Source organism: Bubalus kerabau, chromosome 23 (assembly GCF_029407905.1).
Source record: "Bubalus kerabau isolate K-KA32 ecotype Philippines breed swamp buffalo chromosome 23, PCC_UOA_SB_1v2, whole genome shotgun sequence".
Classification (NCBI taxonomy): domain Eukaryota; kingdom Metazoa; phylum Chordata; class Mammalia; order Artiodactyla; family Bovidae; genus Bubalus; species Bubalus kerabau.
The window spans coordinates 29,188,703-29,205,996 of NC_073646.1; the positions used below are offsets into that span (position 1 = coordinate 29,188,703).

The 17,294-nt window shown below is 40.8% G+C and overlaps 1 protein-coding gene across 4 annotated transcripts in view; it reads left to right on the plus strand.

Annotated features, from left to right (window-relative positions):
* Positions 1-16,945, plus strand: part of RABGEF1 (RAB guanine nucleotide exchange factor 1) — a 50,356-nt gene extending 33,411 nt beyond the window's left edge. For all 4 annotated transcript variants that reach the window (XM_055562462.1, XM_055562464.1, XM_055562463.1 and 1 more), the window contains 5 exons: positions 4,533-4,614; positions 5,335-5,467; positions 6,702-6,793; positions 11,717-11,973; positions 14,415-16,945. In XM_055562462.1, the coding sequence (XP_055418437.1) occupies positions 4,533-4,614; positions 5,335-5,467; positions 6,702-6,793; positions 11,717-11,973; positions 14,415-14,813 (963 nt within the window). In that variant the 3' untranslated portion in view covers positions 14,814-16,945. The remainder of the gene's footprint in view (positions 1-4,532; positions 4,615-5,334; positions 5,468-6,701; positions 6,794-11,716; positions 11,974-14,414) is intronic.
* The last annotated feature ends 349 nt before the right edge of the window (positions 16,946-17,294 follow it).

Consider the following 17,294-nt stretch of genomic DNA (forward strand, 5'->3'; position numbering starts at 1 on the left):
TACTTTGTCATAGTAACTAGCTCCTAAAAGTGACTAACTGCTACTGGCTTTTCCTTAGAGTGATGAAGTGAACTCACGTACCTTGATAGTTCTTACCACCTTCATTTTGCCAGTAATTGAATTTGACAGAAATCAACTAGCTTCATGACCATGGGGTATATTCCCTTGGAAGGTGGATTATCTTAAAATCTGAGGACTACATGCTTGGCGACATACTTTAAAACTTAAAATTAAACATGTATTTAGAAGGCATAAAGCCCTAATATCTTTAGTTTCCTGGAAAAGGAAATGATTGAAGGCAGCAGAGACTACTGATACAAAAAATATGAACATTAAAAGTTAAAACCTAAGTAGATCAAACAGTTAACTGTAGTACAAAAGAAACTTAATCTAGAAAATAGGTCATGGAGATCTAGTTTCAAAAGATAAAATACACAAAACATAATTAAGGAAATTATCAAAGATTTTGAAAGCTAGGGGTGGAAAAAAGACTTCAGCCAGACAATTTTTTTTTTTTTTTTAATTTTAGGAAAAAAAATAAAGTGGCTTTACACAGACATTATAGAAAAGACTATCCCAGGTATTGGTTAAAGAATGCTTAAAGAAAAGAAGTAATTTACACTGCTAGACTGTGCTTTTTCTTAGAAAATTTGAAAAACTTTTTGGAATTTTATAAAACTTAAAAGAATTTACCAGCACAAACGTGCTATTATGTCACTTAGCTCCTTTGGGAAGAACTTTGAAGGATCTGAGATGTAATCTACTTGCAAGTTAAAAGTTAGCCTGCCATAGTTTCATGGGCTTCCCTGGTGGCTCAGATAGTAAAGAATCCACCTGTAATGCAGGAGACCCGTGTTTGATCCCTGGGTCGAGAAGATCCCCTGGAGAAGGGAATGGCTATCCTCTCCAGTGTTCTTGCTTGCACAGTTCCATCAACAGAAGAGCCTGGAGGGCTACAGTCAATGCGGTTGCAAAGAGTTGAACACGACTGAGCAACTAATGCTTTCACTTTCATAATTCCATGAATACTGGCAGAAGACAAGCTTCCTGGGTCAAGAAAAAAAAAGCCAGTGTATAACAGCATTAGCAGTGGCCAGAGTATATCAACCAGGTAATCCCTGCATAGGCAGTGAGTTAGGCTAAAGAAGAGGATCTTTTATAGTGCTGTGAGCCTGCCAAAGAAACCTTATTATATTAGACAATGAACAGCCTACCCTTTTCACTTGAGTGGGGCCCTACCCCTGTTTTCACGGCCTGTCCACTATACAGCTATCTTGGAAAAGGGTGCAGAACAAAGGCTGCCAGTGTCTCCTCACAAGATGCAGAAATAGGAGAGGTCAACATAGAACTGTTTCCCTGCGTCTTAGAATAGTATAAAGAGTAGTAATAAATGGCCACTTGCATTCTTTTTTTAAAAATTTATTTATTTTTAATTGGAGGATAATTGCTTTACAATATTGTGTTGGTTTCTGCCTTATATCAGCATGAATCAGCCATTAGGCATGTCCCCTTGCATTCTTTTTTTCTACGCCTGGCTCTGTTGTGGCCTCCAAGGACACGAAAGTAAATAGTACCCTCAGGGAACTGACATTTTAGTGCAGGAGATAGGCAATAAACTAATTTATAATATACAACTGTGGTAAGTCCTCTGAAGAATCTAAAGCAGAATAAGAAAACAGAGTGGCAGGTTAGTTCACATTGCAAAATAAACACTGTGCTAAAGTGTAAATCTGTGCAATAGAAATAGAAAATGGAGTTTTCTGAACTGTAACAAAATTACAATGATTGTGTGGAGCTGGGGGAGGAATTAGGTGATCCATTGCCACCTATAAAACAGGCCATTTAGGCCTTTAAAAGGAGGCCATAGTTTTCTAGTTAGGAGTGAGTACTGGTAATAGTCTTAAGAATGAAATGTGTTCTTACTGTTAAGATTTGATGTGAATGAAAGTTAGCCATGTTATATATTATAAATTAGTTTATTGTCTATCTCTTCCTCTAAGCTACCTAAGGAGATAATCTATTGCAGAAAGTACTGAATTATTTGCATTCAGTCTTCCTGTTCAATCTGAATGCCCTCTGAGAATGTTGTTATTTTTTATGTAATTGCCTGGTACAGTGGCTAGAATTCTATTAGCCATGTAATAAATGTTTTCAGAATGAATAAAAATATAATTTTCTGTAAATTGGGGCAAAATAATCTTACCGGAAAATCCGAGAAAAAAACAGAATACCAATAGAGATAAATTTAGCAGCATGGTGAGATAAATCCACCAAATTCAGTTATAGTACAAGATGCCAGAGATAGAAAGCTAGAGAGCCTAGCAGACTTTTTAAAAAGAGCAGTTTTTAAAGATAATAGCAATAAAAAGATTAAATATTAAATGATAACTTAATCTAATATAGAAAGAGGTTTATTCAAAGAATTAAAAGACTGTTTCTGGATTTTATCTTGGATTTAGCTGAGGAAGTACAGATATCTTGGATCTAGCTGAGGAAAACAAAAAGATAAATTTACAAATACCTTTCAGGTCAGTATGAATACTTAAAATATTAAATTACAATGTTACATTTTTTATTCTAGTAAAAGAAGGTAGGTGGAGTTTGGGAGGGGAATTTTCTAAATATAGCAGACCCTTCAGAATATACTAAAATGAAAGTTACCACAACTAGATATGATTTTCATATATAGAAAGAAAAGAGAGAGAGAATGGTGAAATAAACCAGGGATTCCAGAAATAAATTCAGTTTCTCAGGAGCAAATTATATGAGAATTAGAAAAACAAGCGGGAACAGGATTGCTTTTTACTAATTGCTGCTGAAGAAGACAGAGAAGTTTGTGTGCAAATTATTTAAAGTCTGTGTTTGATATGAACCTTACATGCCCACCAAATAGCTAAGAATGAAAAACATTAGAAGAAACCAGATTAAGATACTTATTTCATCTACAGAGAGGAGCTAAAATTGGAACTGTTGAAAATTGTTCTTAATAATCAGGAAAAAGGTTTAATGGTATTAAACATTCAGGCAGTTAAGGAGTGCAACAGTTAAGGTATGACAGAGCGCTGTTGAGTGCTGTGAGGCCTGCAAGGTTATTTTGACCAAGGGAATGGAGGCGAGATGGGGACCGAGCCTTGAATGAGACCCTGTGGCACTTCCTTGGGCAGCTTCTGGAGGATTGGAGAGGAGCAGAAGTAATCTGGACAGAGAATAATTTTACATTGTTAGAGAGGCGGGAAACCTAGCAGGGTACGTGGGGACTAGATTGTGATCTAAGATGATCAGTTGAGAAGAGAAAGATCGAAAGTGGGAAGAGCAGCTGAACTCCAGGCGAGAGATAATGAGGACCCAAACCAGGGAAGGTGGACGAGACCTTGTGAAGGCAGGTGGGCAAGGTTTGCTCACTATCTCTCACCCCAGGCCATCTCTTCTGAATCAGCCAGGGCGTCAGGGACTGTGTGCTTCATCGGGGCTTTACTGACCCGCGTCACTGGCCCATGCAGAGGTGGTCTGTGAGAAGCAGTCCTGTGGAATTTGTCTTGCGCCATATCCATGCCCTCCTGTGATGACATCTGCATGAGAACCCTTGGAGAAATTCCTGATTTTGGAGTCAGAATTTCACCTAAGAAACTGCTTTTAGTTTTGGACACTCAGTTGTGTGACTGTTTTCATCTTACTGATGATTGCTAGACAGCTTAGTTAGACAAATTTATGGGCTGACTTTTTTTTTTACTAACTTCTCTATCTTCAAGGAAGACATTTTAGTGTTATCTTTCCAGCTCTACTTTCTGTTTCTCTCCATGTTTTGTCTTGTTTCGTCATTTTTCTAGGTTGCGCTGAGCTGGGTTTATCTTTCATATAGACTTCAAATATTCTTTGGAAGAAAGTGGGGAATAAATACTAATATATGTGTTACACCTGTAAAATCAGTAAAACCCAAATAAAAATTACGATGCTCGGTGTTGGAGGGGCTGTGTAGAAATAAGCGCACATACACGGCTAATGTCTGTACTTGGAGTTTCTGAGGATTGTGTCGAGCAGCAGATATTTAGAGCTGTAAAGTTGTTCATATTTTTTAAGCAGTTAATGCCACTTTTGTAAATGAATCACAAAGAAATAACCCAAAATAAACTATCTTCACACAGTTGTTTATAGCTGCGATATATAACTAGTGAAAAAAGGGTAAGAACCCATGGCACACAGTGGTAGAAGATAGTTAAAGAAATTGGCTAATATAATGGAATATTATAAAGCCATCAAATGATTAAGTAGACTACGTAAGTCAGAATGTACATATACATGTAAATTAACAAAATATGCATTATACCCATGTAAGAATATGTGTATACAGCAGAAAGAAATGAGAAATCATGGAATGTGGTAAAGAATATTAAAGGACAGGCTTTTCTTCCCTGCAGCAGTAATTGAATTCGTAAGTACTTTGGGGATTAGTTCAAGGAATAAGTTTTGTAAAATTTAGAGCTTTCCTCCTGATCTTTCAGTTCCTTAGCAGCCTCTTTGTCCCTTTGTTTCAGGACTTAAGTATTGAGGAGCAGTCAGAGTGTACTCAGGATTTTTACCAGAATGTGGCTGAAAGAATGCAGACTCGTGGAAAAGGTAATCCTTTGGTAGCCCGCCTCCGAGGGACTGCTGGTAGTTGCACAGGCCTCCTGCTGGGTCTCTCAGTGGCTTCTCTCTTTCTCAGAAGTCTTTGTTGGTTTGCCTGCTCTGTTCTATAGCTTACTCCGCTAACATTCAGGTAGTTGCTTTTATATTTAGCAGTATCTTTGAATACCACCACGTATATCATTCCAAGATAATCAGGCAATTGGATAATTTCTTGAGCAATATTTAATAATTTCATTGGGAATAGGGACAGAGTCAGGTAAAACCCCTTGGGAGGCTTTTAAATAAAACCCCCATCTCGGAATTGCCATCTTGGTGAGAAATCTGCCCCATTTGTTTACTTTAGAGTGACCTCTAAGGTCATATAGTAGACCTCTGAAAAGTGAAAGGGTGAGTCTTGCCAGCACATACCAGTCTTGGGAATTTCAAGTGCTTTTCTAATGTAGCATCATGCTAAGGTTTTCTCATTAAGCAGGGTGTACACCTGTCTGGCCAGACAGCTTAAGTTAGAAGTAGGAATTCTGTAAAAGGCAGCCCCAAAAGTTGGGGTAATTTTTTTTAGAGTATTTTTTAATATCTTATACTTTTGTTTGAGTGTTTTTAATGTATTTCTGGTAAATTAGTTTTCTGCTACATTGAAAGTACTATGAAAACATTACTCTTCATTTCAAATGTTCATCCTTCATTCAAATATCCTTTTGAATATTTCAGTGCCTCCAGAAAGAGTTGAGAAGATAATGGATCAGATTGAAAAGTACATCATGACTCGTCTCTATAAATATGTGTTCTGTCCAGAAACTACTGATGATGAGAAGAAAGATCTTGCTATTCAGAAGAGGATCAGGTAGTTGGTTGTTCTGCTTTTCCTTGTTGTATTTACTACCTCCCGTTGGAAGAACACATCCGAGAAAACAGGGCCCTTGAGTTTCAGACCTTGGGTGCAAGTAACAGCTAAGGTGTCTGCCATCCTTAGCATATAAACTCCTTTGTGATGTCAGAAAGAAAAGGAATGTGGTAAATTGACAAGAGGAAAAGACTCAGGTCTCCATCTTGCTCATCTATTTGAATCCAGGCAGCTTTAGATGAGAACCATGCCTGGTGTTCAGATCTCCAAAATTTCCAAGGAACAAGAGGAAATTTCATTATTTTCTCATTTCACTGCACTATCTTGTCAGGCAGGAAGCTGTGAATATCCGTATATAGGCAGTGTGTGTCGTCTTTCTTTGTTATTCCCAGGGGTGATTCAGCCATTCCTGCTGCTGCATCTTTCCACTGGCCCTGGGTTGCTAACACTGTGCAAAGCACCCACTGTTCCATGGCCAGTATAGTGAGTCCCCGTGCTGTGAATTCTAGTGGCAGCAGAGCACTGGGGAAAGAGGCCGTCGACATGTGGGAATAGGGCCAGGCCTGAGCCTGAAGAGGTGTTTCTGGAGGAGAGGGAGCCTCGGATCACAAGTGGGGTTCCCAGACAGCAGGGCTGGTAATCGGTAGCTCTGAACTTGATGAGGTCTCATCGGAAGTGTGGAATAGATCTTGGGAAGATAAGGGATGAAGCCAGAAGTAACTCGGTGGGCTTTAGACTGAAGTGCAGGGTGAGAGCGTTAGTCAAGCATGTGGTGAGGGTTGGCAGCAGAATTTCACGAGTGGAATCACCATGTGACCAAAAATCTCAGCGGTTCAGGTGGAAGCAACACATGCCTGATGATCTCTGACTCGGGCTCTGGTGTGCCTCAGAAGTCGAGGGCAGAGCCTAAAAGGTGGGCAGTGAGGACAGGGAGCACCAGGTTCTTGCCAGATCTTCATTCTCAAATATCCATTGCTTTTCCAATGTAGTATAATTTCATTTCAACCGGAAAAATTGTCTTCTGCTTTCTTGTGATAAGTGCAGAAGAGAAGCCTCATCATAGGATTCCAGTTGCTCGGCACGTCAGCTGAGCTACTGGTAGGTGCAGGGGCTGGGATTGCCTGACGAGCCAGCGGGGCCCTGTCTTTTTCTGTCACTGAGGAGATAACATGATAAATGACTGCAGTCCATCCTTGGACCTTTTTTTTCACTGTCTCTCTCTTTCTCTCGGTAGAGCCCTGCACTGGGTTACACCTCAGATGCTTTGTGTCCCTGTTAATGAAGAAATTCCAGAAGTGTCCGATATGGTGGTGAAAGCAATTACAGGTCAGTGAAACTAAGAACTTTTGTATTTGGATGTTTTCCCCTTGAAGTTAGCATTTTGCTTTATAAATCTGTACTTATTTCAGTGAGCAAAAAGATAGTATTTCTAAAATACTTCTAAAATGCAGATTGCCAAAGCTATATTGGAATGTGGTAAAAGTGATTTAAGAGTGTTAGGTTTCAGATCAGCAACTAAACCACTGCCCCCCTTCATTTTCCATGACCGTTTCTTATTTCTTGAGCATTAAACTAAAATCAACTAGATACATTTCTTAAAACTCAACTGCATTTATGTATCAAAATAATTTTGAGAGATGAAATTGGTGAGGCATGGTTATCCCCAAGCTAGAGTTATATATTAAAATGATGCCTCTAGTTGGTTGTTAATCAGAGATGTGCTTTGAATTTCTTTTCTGGTTAGTTGGAGAAGTAAATGAAGTGCCCTAAATCGATGTGGCTCCGACGTTCTGGACAGGTTTAGTCACCTAATAAGGGTTCTGTTTCTTAATCAAGAAATAACCCAGCAGAAGTGCAACACAAAAGTTTTAAAACAAAATTGGTGGAGAAGACATCCAACTTGCCCAAATTCTTAATTAAGGAGAAGAGTTGGAAAGAGATTGCCAATTTAGAGATTTTTAATGGAATTCTACTGGGAAGGAAAGTGGGTCAGCTGATGTTAGCAGTGCTGGAGGTGTGCCATTAAGTAGTCTCCTTTGGTTATAAGAACCAGAGACTCGAGTTACAGTAAGAAATGAGGGTTTGCTTAAGATATTATCAGGGTTGGAAAGGAGGTGAGGCTGTTACAGAAACTTAGCTTCAAGGCCACTTCAGGGACTGAATTGTCTTCTGGCTAACATGATTCTTCCAGTTTCTCAGGTTCTGCTTCTCTTTGTACTTTTTCACATTTCAGCTCTTGGTATAAAATGTATTATTTTCTGTAACTCCCTGTGTAGAGTTTAATTGTCCTCACTAAATACCATCCTCATTGTTGCTCAGAGCTTTTCTGCTAAGCTCCTCGTGGGTCCCATGAATGACTGTTTTGGGTCAAGGCCCAACCCCCACCCCTGCCTTTTGCTCAGGGGACATCCATAAGAGATTGAAAGTGAAGCCTGAAACTTGTACTTACGTTTTCCCCAAAGACTCTTACTAATAAGTTCAAGATCAACTGGTTTACATTTAAAGTACTTCATAGGAATTTATGTTGGGGACTCTTTTCTAAAAAGCCACAGGACAGACCTTAGAAAACCAGAAACTACAAGTGCCAAATCATTGTTTACTGAAAAATAAAAATAAGAATTGAAGATGTCAGTATATTAGCAGTTTGTTAACAGAATTTGAGCTGTGGGACTTTGCTCTCTCGGCATCTAAGATGAAGTTTGGAGAGATCTTTTGATAGTAAAAGTATAGCCATGAAATTTTAAAAGCCTTCTTATGCTCCCATCTTAGCCCCCTCTTCTTGCCAATCCAAGAGCTGGCACATTCTGCCTCTGAAGACCAGAGTTGATATGATCACTGTCTTCCTACTCTATAAACTTGTCAGCCTTCAAAAGGACAGTCTCTTAACAATAGTCTTAAATGTGGAGATAATCAGTAAACTTTCTCAAAATCACTGTCTGCTTCTAATCAGGACTGTCCTTTTTGTTTATAAATACACTGCACTGAGGCCTGTGCCACTTGAGTTGGCATCCGTCGTCTAGTGGGTAGAACCCCCGAGTGCTGCTAAACACTCTGCAGTGTGCAGGACAGTCCCTGCAGCAGAATCATCAGCCAAAATGTCCTTAGCACCCAGTTTGACTGACCTGGGAGTACCGCCTACTTTGCTTTCAAAACCGCATTAAAGATAAGTCTGGACATCTGCTAAGATAGAGTCCCCACCCTCAACCCTGTCTTTCCTCCTGGCCCCTTGTGGCTCAGACAGTAAAGAATTTGCCTGCAGTGCAGGAGACCCGGGTTCGATCCTTGGGTTGGGATGATCCCCTGGAGAAGGAAGTAGCAATCCACTCCAGTATTCTTGCCTGGAGAATCCCATGGACAAGGGAGCCGGGCAGGCTACAGTCCATGGGGTCACAAAGAGTCGGGCATGACTGAGAGACTAACGCTTTCACTTTTTTCAAAAGCCCTGAATGGAAAACACAAAGCAGTATCTGAGGACTCCGAAAAGCAAGTCAGAGCAGGCAGATTGGGAAGGGAAGTCATTACTAGAGGAACAGCTAATGCAGTCATGAGTTTCCTGTGTTGTTTACTTTTCTTTCCACTCTCCTAGTTTAGACTTTAGGGCAGCACAAATCATGGAACTGCTCCTGGGGTTGGGTGGTCTAAAAGCAAAAAGAAACTTCTCTTAGACTCAAAGATACTGGGAAGGGTGGGGTTCACTACCAGATGGAGGGTGTGGGAGAAGTCCCTTGGGTTTTGTTTTCCCCTTTATTTTCCTTTTTCTTCTCTTCTCTTTTTCTTTTTACACTGCTGGCCTTGCTCCTTGGCAGGGCAGCTACAAATGCATCCAGATAGAAAATACAGGCATGCCTCAGAGAGTCTGTGGGTTTGGTTCCCAATCATCGCAATAAAGCAAACACCGTTGTAACATGAGCCACACGGACGTTTTGGTTTCCCAGTGCTGATAAGTTATATTTACATGGTACTGTAGTTTCTTCAGTGTGCAGTAGCATTATGTCTAAAGAGCAATATGCATACCTTATTTTAAAAAGACTTTATTGCTAAAAATGCCAAAGCAATTACCATGGTAACATTAAAGATCTCAGATCATGATAACAGATATAATAATAATGAAATGTTTGAAATATGCAGGAAATACCAAAATGTGACACAGAGACACAGAGTAATTAATAAGCAAATGCTGTTGGAAAAATGGTGCTGAGAGATGCTCAACATAGGTTGCCACAAATCTTCAATCGGTTAAAAAAAAAACAACAACAAAAAACTGCAGTATCTGTGAAGTGCAATAAAATATGTGCCTGTTATTCACTTTTAATTTATTTTAAAACTTAAGGAATAAAGATTAATGAGAACATGGTTAAATGTTTGAAATGGAGAATGTAAACCAACAGTAAAAGGCAGAAGGCTAAATAGGGTGAAAATGGTTTATACACAATGGAGTACTACTCAGCCATTACAAAGAATACATTTGAATCAGTTCTAATGAGGTGGATGAAACTGGAGCCTATTATACAGAGTGAAGTAAGGCAGAAAGAAAAACACCAATACAGTATACTAATGCATATATATGGAATTTAGAAAGATGGTAACAATAACCCTGTATACGAGACAGCAAAAGAGACACTGATGTATAGAACAGTCTTCTGGACTCTGTGGGAGAGGGACAGGGTGGGATGATTTGGGAGAATGGCATTGAAACATGTATAATATCATATATGAAACGAGTCACCAGTCCAGGTTCAATGCACAGTACTGGATGCTTAGGGCTGGTGCACTGGGACGACCCAGAGGGATGGTTCGGGGAGGGAGGAGGGAGGAGGGTTCAGGATGGGGAACATGTGTATACCTGTGGTGGATTCATGTTGATATATGGCAAAACCAATACAATATTGTAAAGTTTAAAAAAAAATATATACTGGAAAAAAAAATATATATATATATATGTGGACATTCCCCCAAATCTTTTTGGTAATAAGTTATATTTAAATAGAAAAAGAAAAATAAATAGACTGAGACAGTAACAGTAATTAAAACCCAGAATTAAAAATTTAAACAATAAAACAAAAATTATATAATTCATACAGTAGACAGGAAAGAAGGGGGGGCAGTATTAGTAAATTAAAATAAGGTCTCAGCACTGTCCAGTGTTCCTGTCTCCCACACGTTAGTCTTCCATGGCTGGTGGTCCTGTGAGAACTTCCCCAGGTAGCTGACCCCGGGGATGAGAGCTGAGAGCAGAAAAAAACTCTCTGGCGTGTACCACCAAACGACCTAAATCTGAAACTTATTTCTGCTAATGGCAAGAAATTGGTGTCAAATTAAACCACTTCAGCTCTTTTCTTTCATGGTGTTCTAGAGTGTAGGGAGGTGTATCTGTCCAGAGGCACCCACCTGCCCTCCTTTTGTGTGGTTCTGACAGTGCAGAGTTCACACTTGATCATTCCTCATTGCCTCCTGGTCCTTGTGACAGAGAATGTGAACTTCTAAGAGCCTGCTAGTTGGACTTAGTGGTAGTGAAGGGCAGTGAAATAATTTTGCTTCTGAGAGAAATAAAGTATTGTTTATGAGATTAAATAATACCTATGTTCATCCCCTCTGCTACCCAGCAGGTTATAAGTGTCATAAAGCTGTTGTTAGATACTTGTTGCTAGTGGGAGATTTATATGCCGCGAGGATTGGCCACTGTGGACCTCTGTGTGATGATTTCAGCCGCTTGCACTTTGATATCCAGCTTAGAGACGCCTTGTAAAATAGCCACATTTCTAAAAAGCTGTATGCAAACGAGGCCTTCTGGACTGAGTTTTCCAGTGTATTTACGAGGAACAAAACCAGTGAAACGACTCTGCTTATTTCTCCAGGGAGCTCATACGCGTTTTACATGGTGACTTAAGGAATGCACTTTAGACGTAGGCTTGGCTTCAGATCCTGCTATGAGCCTTTTTATTGTGTAATCTTGGGCAAATCATTGACCCTCTCTGAACCTCAGCTCCCTTAATAGTGCACGTGCATACCCTGGGGATGGAGAGAGTATGCTTGTAGAGCACGCGGTGTAGGGCCTGGCTGATGGGCACGTGTGCCCAAGTGTGAGCTAGTGTCTACTGTTGCTGCAGGCTTTCTCATACGCTAAGTTAACTAGTGGAGAAGGGGTTAGCGAGGGCACCTCTGTAACTTAAGAGATGAAATACGATGATCCCGACGCCTCTTTGATGTAACCGTCTCCTCACCGGAAGCAGCATCTCTTCTCCTTTGTAGATATCATTGAGATGGATTCGAAGCGTGTGCCCCGGGATAAGTTGGCCTGCATCACCAAGTGCAGCAAGCACATCTTCAATGCCATCAAGATCACCAAGAACGAGCCGGCTTCAGCCGACGACTTCTTACCCACACTCATCTACATTGTCTTGAAGGGCAACCCCCCACGCCTTCAGTCCAACATCCAGTACATCACCCGCTTCTGCAACCCAAGCCGACTGATGACGGGCGAGGATGGCTACTATTTCACCAATCTGGTAAGGACTTGACTTGCTGGTGTTGTGATGAGGAACCCAGAGGGCTCTCACAGGCCTGTGACACGTTTGTGCTCTGGAGTTGAGGGGTCAACATAGCTGAGGATATTTGGTATCACAGAGCACGTGTGACCAGGCCAGGCATACATACACCTCCTAGGACTTAGCCATTGTGGTTCCCCTCAGGACACACGATGGCCACGTTGAGTGTCTTTGCTGCTGTTGGCTGTCACTCCCAGGAGTCCCAGCTGTAAGAGCCGCTCATTTACTTGGTTGTTTCAGCCATGAATAAATGAGATCTTGGGCCGATTCCTTTATTAAAAGACTTAATGTTTATTTTTTGTTTCATTTCTACAAATTCCCTCTTAAAATTGAATACTGAGATGCTGATGCATAGAGGATGTGCAGCGATTTTCAGCCCTTGTTTTTTTACAGTACTAATAACAGTAGGCGGGATAGTTGTGGGGCATGCACATCTAAGGCCTGAGGCCACATACTTCCTTTTACTGACCGCTGGACTTCTTGTTTGCGTTAGACTAGATTTATTGTCTCGTTCATGAGTTTGAGCCTCAAGACACCTTATGTTCTTTGTTTCCTGTGCTGGAAGCTGTTCAGGGTAATAGGTAGGGAGGGGAGGCCAGGTTACATAAGGAAGCATTTCTGGTAAATTGTCTAAAAAGACGGATCCTTGAATCACCTGCACTCTGCAGCTCTTCCTGGCCCCCTGACCCACAGCCTTAACTGTGTGCACACCTTTTTTCTTCATCCTCTTCTTGCCAGACTCAGAGTCACGGCCCCAGTGAAACCACTGTGGCAAAAGCAAAAAATTGGCCAGTTGCCACATGCCTTAGGATCTCTGCTTCGCTTCACTCCTTTAACACTCCCGGTGACTCCTTCCTTCTGCAACTTCTCATGTGCCTCAGCGTCCACGATTCCACTCCATCTCCCTGGGCTCTTTGTGGGCCTGGTGTCCTCCTTGTCCCCTTGAATGTGTCACTCCCTGGGGGCTCTGTCCTCTGTGCATCTCTCTCCCTAGACCGTCTCTGGTCCTAGCGCTGCTGGTCACCTGTACAGTGATGACCTGCAGGTCACCTATTTTGACCTCACTCTGAGCTTCCCAGCTAATTTATTATGCTTCAGATTTAATCTGTTCAGAACTGAAGCTACCTTCCCATCAAATGTTTCTTTCTTTTCCATTATGTACTGTTTCCATTAGTGGCAGTACTGTGTTATCTACGCGCCTAGGCCAGGAATGTCAGAATCATCTTAGAGGCCTCTTCTTTCCAGAAAATAGGCTGCGCTGATTTCACACACATAGTATAAGCTGGTGGGTAAGGGTCAGACAGGCACGTTCTTGTCAGATGAGGCTGTTGAAATAGATTTGCTAAATATTCTTTAAGGAGATTCGCTTTTTTATGAATAATAAGGTAAGATCCTGCGAACGAGTTTCTCAAAAGAAATTCTGAGAGCTGTCTATTTTCTCCTGTTATGTTTTTCATGTTTTTCTCATGAAAATACTTCATTTAAAAAAAAGTATGAAAATGGTATGTGCTCCTTCTAGAAAAAAGTTAAGAGAGTATAACTAAGATGTCTGTGTCACTCAGCATTTCCCCCAGCATTTCTGTGCTAATAATTGCTACCATTTATTCATTGCTTACTACAGACCTGTGAGACATGTGCTACATTGTTTAATTCTCACAGTAAATCTGGGTGATGTTTCCCTCATTTTACAAATGTGGGAACCACAGAGGGCTTAGGTAACTTTTCTAGGGTCACACAGCTCTGGGCTGTCAGTTGACAGAGGTGACATTTCACTCAGGTTCTCTGGTGTCTAAGTGCATTCTTTTAACTGTTTGACATTAAAGTATCTTGAGGACCAGTGGTCTGTGTGCACACAAGTACCTGCGGACATGCTCAGTGGCAGGCCGTGCACTGAGTGGGTCTGCAGAGCTGGGAAGGCCTCCACAGGGAAGTGCTAATGGGGTGTGGCCCTGGAGCTCCAGGCCACACCGTGATTCCTCTGCCCCACAGCTTGGCAGGGAAGCAGAGCGCCCCTGACTTCAAGGAAACACACGGGAAGCTCTGTGATAACCATTGTGGAATGAATACTAAAGGTGCCTCTTCAGATATTTCATTCTGTACAAGACCCTAGGACCTTCGAACCACCCAAGGAGAGAACTGAATTTCTGGCTCAATGAACTTGGCAGTTAGATTTAATTTTTTTTAAAGGAAGAAATACATTATTGCAGATGGGAGTATAAAGGAAACAACATGAATGGCCATGGTAATTTTTGAAGCTGAAGTCCATGGAGGTTCATGAGATTATCTTGTCAAGTTTTGATTCTGTTTGAATTCTTTGTAATAAAAGGATTTTTTAACCTTCTTTTTGAATGTTTGTAGCTCTCCTATATAACTATAATAATGATATTCTCTTCTTTTTATAGTGCTGTGCTGTGGCTTTCATTGAGAAATTAGATGCTCAGTCTTTGAATTTAAGTCAGGAAGATTTTGATCGATACATGTCTGGCCAGACTTCTCCCAGGAAGCAGGAATCTGAGAATTGGTCTCCTGATGCTTGCTTAGGTGTGAAGCAGATGTATAAGAATTTGGACCTCCTGTCTCAGTTGAATGAACGACAGGAAAGGATTATGAATGAAGCCAAGAAACTTGAGAAAGACCTCATAGATTGGACGGATGGAATCGCAAAAGAGGTTCAAGACATTGTTGAGAAATACCCACTTGAAATTAGACCCCCAAATCAGTCTGTAGCAGCTATTGACTCTGAAAATGTTGAAAATGATAAACTTCCTCCACCGTTGCAACCTCAAGTTTATGCAGGATGATGAAAACTTAACATGGATAGTATTTATTTGAGCCTGAATTGTAGCCAGCCCTTCCTACAGTCCACTGATTGGGGTCTAGAGTATAACTTAATTGCTTAGAAGTATCAGCATTTTTAAAGGTACAGTTTGTGGGGATTGTTTTGTTCGTTTTGTTTTGTTTTCCTGTCAGGGGAGGCTTAGTAAATAATAAAGTACTATTTATTGAGTCACTGAAATAGATTCATTTAAGGCCTGTGTGAAAAGTTTGTCTATAAATCTATTTTTTCTCCATGGTTTTCCTATGTGCTTCCTCTGTGGCATTCACTGTGTTTTTGGATTTGGTAAATAATTGCCTTTTAAAGGAGAAAACAAATGAATGCTACAAAAAATGTATGTGGTACCACTGTTCTACAGTTTGACATAATTTTATAATTGTAAAGATAGATATATTGCTAAGTAAATATGTAAAATTGTAAATATGTAAAAAAAAGGAATGGTGTCCGTTGTGCATGGCATTTCATGTGTTAATTCCGTTTCTTTTTTTTTGGTTTGAAATGAAGTGTATTGAATATTTGCCTTTTAACACCATTTTATTTGGTTTGCCCCACTAAAATGAATGCAGAAATACTTAGACATCCTCTCCCTAATATGTTGGCTCCAGCTTTAACAATGTGTTAGCCCTAACTTTGAAGTCCTGTTCAGTCAGAGAACATGACACCATTGAATCACGTTTTCAGTCATGTGAAGTTACTGTTCAGTACAGACTGGAGACTGAACCATGCTTCCAGCGCCTCTGACCTCCTTCCATTCAGCAGATGTTCCCCGAGCTCTTGGTCAGGGTGGTTGCCCTGGGGCTGAGTCAGAAGCCAGGAATGAACAGGTCTCTGCAGGCAAGAGCTGATGGAACATCTCTCTGAGCTTTAAAGTGCAGAGACAAGGGAGGGGGCGTCTCTGCTTCCATAGTGTACTTATGACTTTATGGACAGCCCAGTCACATGTCACATAAGCCTCTTTCAGGGTTTCTCAACGTCAGTGCTATTTGGAGCCTGAGGACATTTTTATTTGGGTGCCAGCTCATGTATTGTGGAGTATTTAGTGATGTCCCTGGCCTCTACACTCACTAGACACCAGTAGCAGCCCCCCAGTTGTGAAAAATCATCTCCAGACATTGCCAAATGGGGGGCAGAATTGGCCCCAGTTAGGGACTGCTGATCTGTTTTGTAAGCAAAGGCGTTTTTCTCCTGATGGCTAATATGACGTAACCAAAGAAAATGGCACCAAATGTACAGTGAAATGTGAACTCAGAGCTCATTCGGTAAAGCTCTCCAGCCCCTGGCAGTGTGGAGCCTTGTCTAATCCTGGTGGAGCCTTTCACAACTAAATACACCATCGTGATTCTCCTTCCAATCAGTGATGTCTACAGACTCTTGGAGTACCTGGGAAATTGTAATTCCTAGGCACCATTTTTGCACAAGATCACATCACACAAGCAGTTAAGAAAGCTTCCTTTGCGTTTCCAGTATCTTCCTCATGGTGTACCACAGATGCATAGTGCAATAGTTTTGGAATAAAACTAGGGTGGGTATAAAACTTGTTACCCCTTACTTAAATTAACGTCTAAAATGCATCACGTTGATACACCTGTTGTCCTAAAGCACTGAAGACATGAAGCAGTCAACCGAGTCAGCGGATCGCCAAGCTCACTTGGAGTATTACCATCAAGTGTCTGGAGAATGTGCTTATAGAAACCTGGGCCCAAATGGTCTTCGTAGAGAGCTTCCCCTTTTTTTTCTTTTCTATGTACTTTCTAGGTGCTAATCCAGGTATACATACACACTCTTACTTCTCCTGGGAATATACCATTCTTTTAGTCATTGTACATTATGTTTATTAAATAAAATGTGCATATCAGCCTCCCCAAAAAAGCCGTCTTCTTTTGACCTCTTACCTGTGTATAAATTGTTTAATTGGTTTTTTTAATATGTCTCGTATTGGTTGAATTCTTCTTTGGACTCTTGCCTTATAGTTTCTCTTTAAGTCAGGATCAATATCATAGCCAGGGTTTCTGTTTTCTCAACCAGAAAGTACTGGCATTTTATGTACTATAAATGTGATTGGAACAGAAATCCTTATCAATAAAGTTTCCTAATCCATTCCTCTTCCCAGTAGGTTGATTTTTGGTTCTTCATCTTAGGAAAATAGACAGTATTAATATTCTCATGTTATAAAGGTTTCCCTTTTAAACCACAGTAGTGATTATCATACTTAAAAATGAAATAGACATTAAATTAATGAAAAGCAAGAACAAGAAGGTCTTCCCAGCTGGTGAGTCCTTTGCTCCCAAAGCAGGGGATCTGGGTTCAGTCCCTGGTCAAGGAACTAGATCCCACATGCTGCAACTAAGAGTTTGCATGCTGCGACTAAGGATCCTGCATGCTGCAATGAAGATTGAAGACCCCATGCACTGTGCTGTGACTTAAGATCTGGTGCAGCCAAATAAGT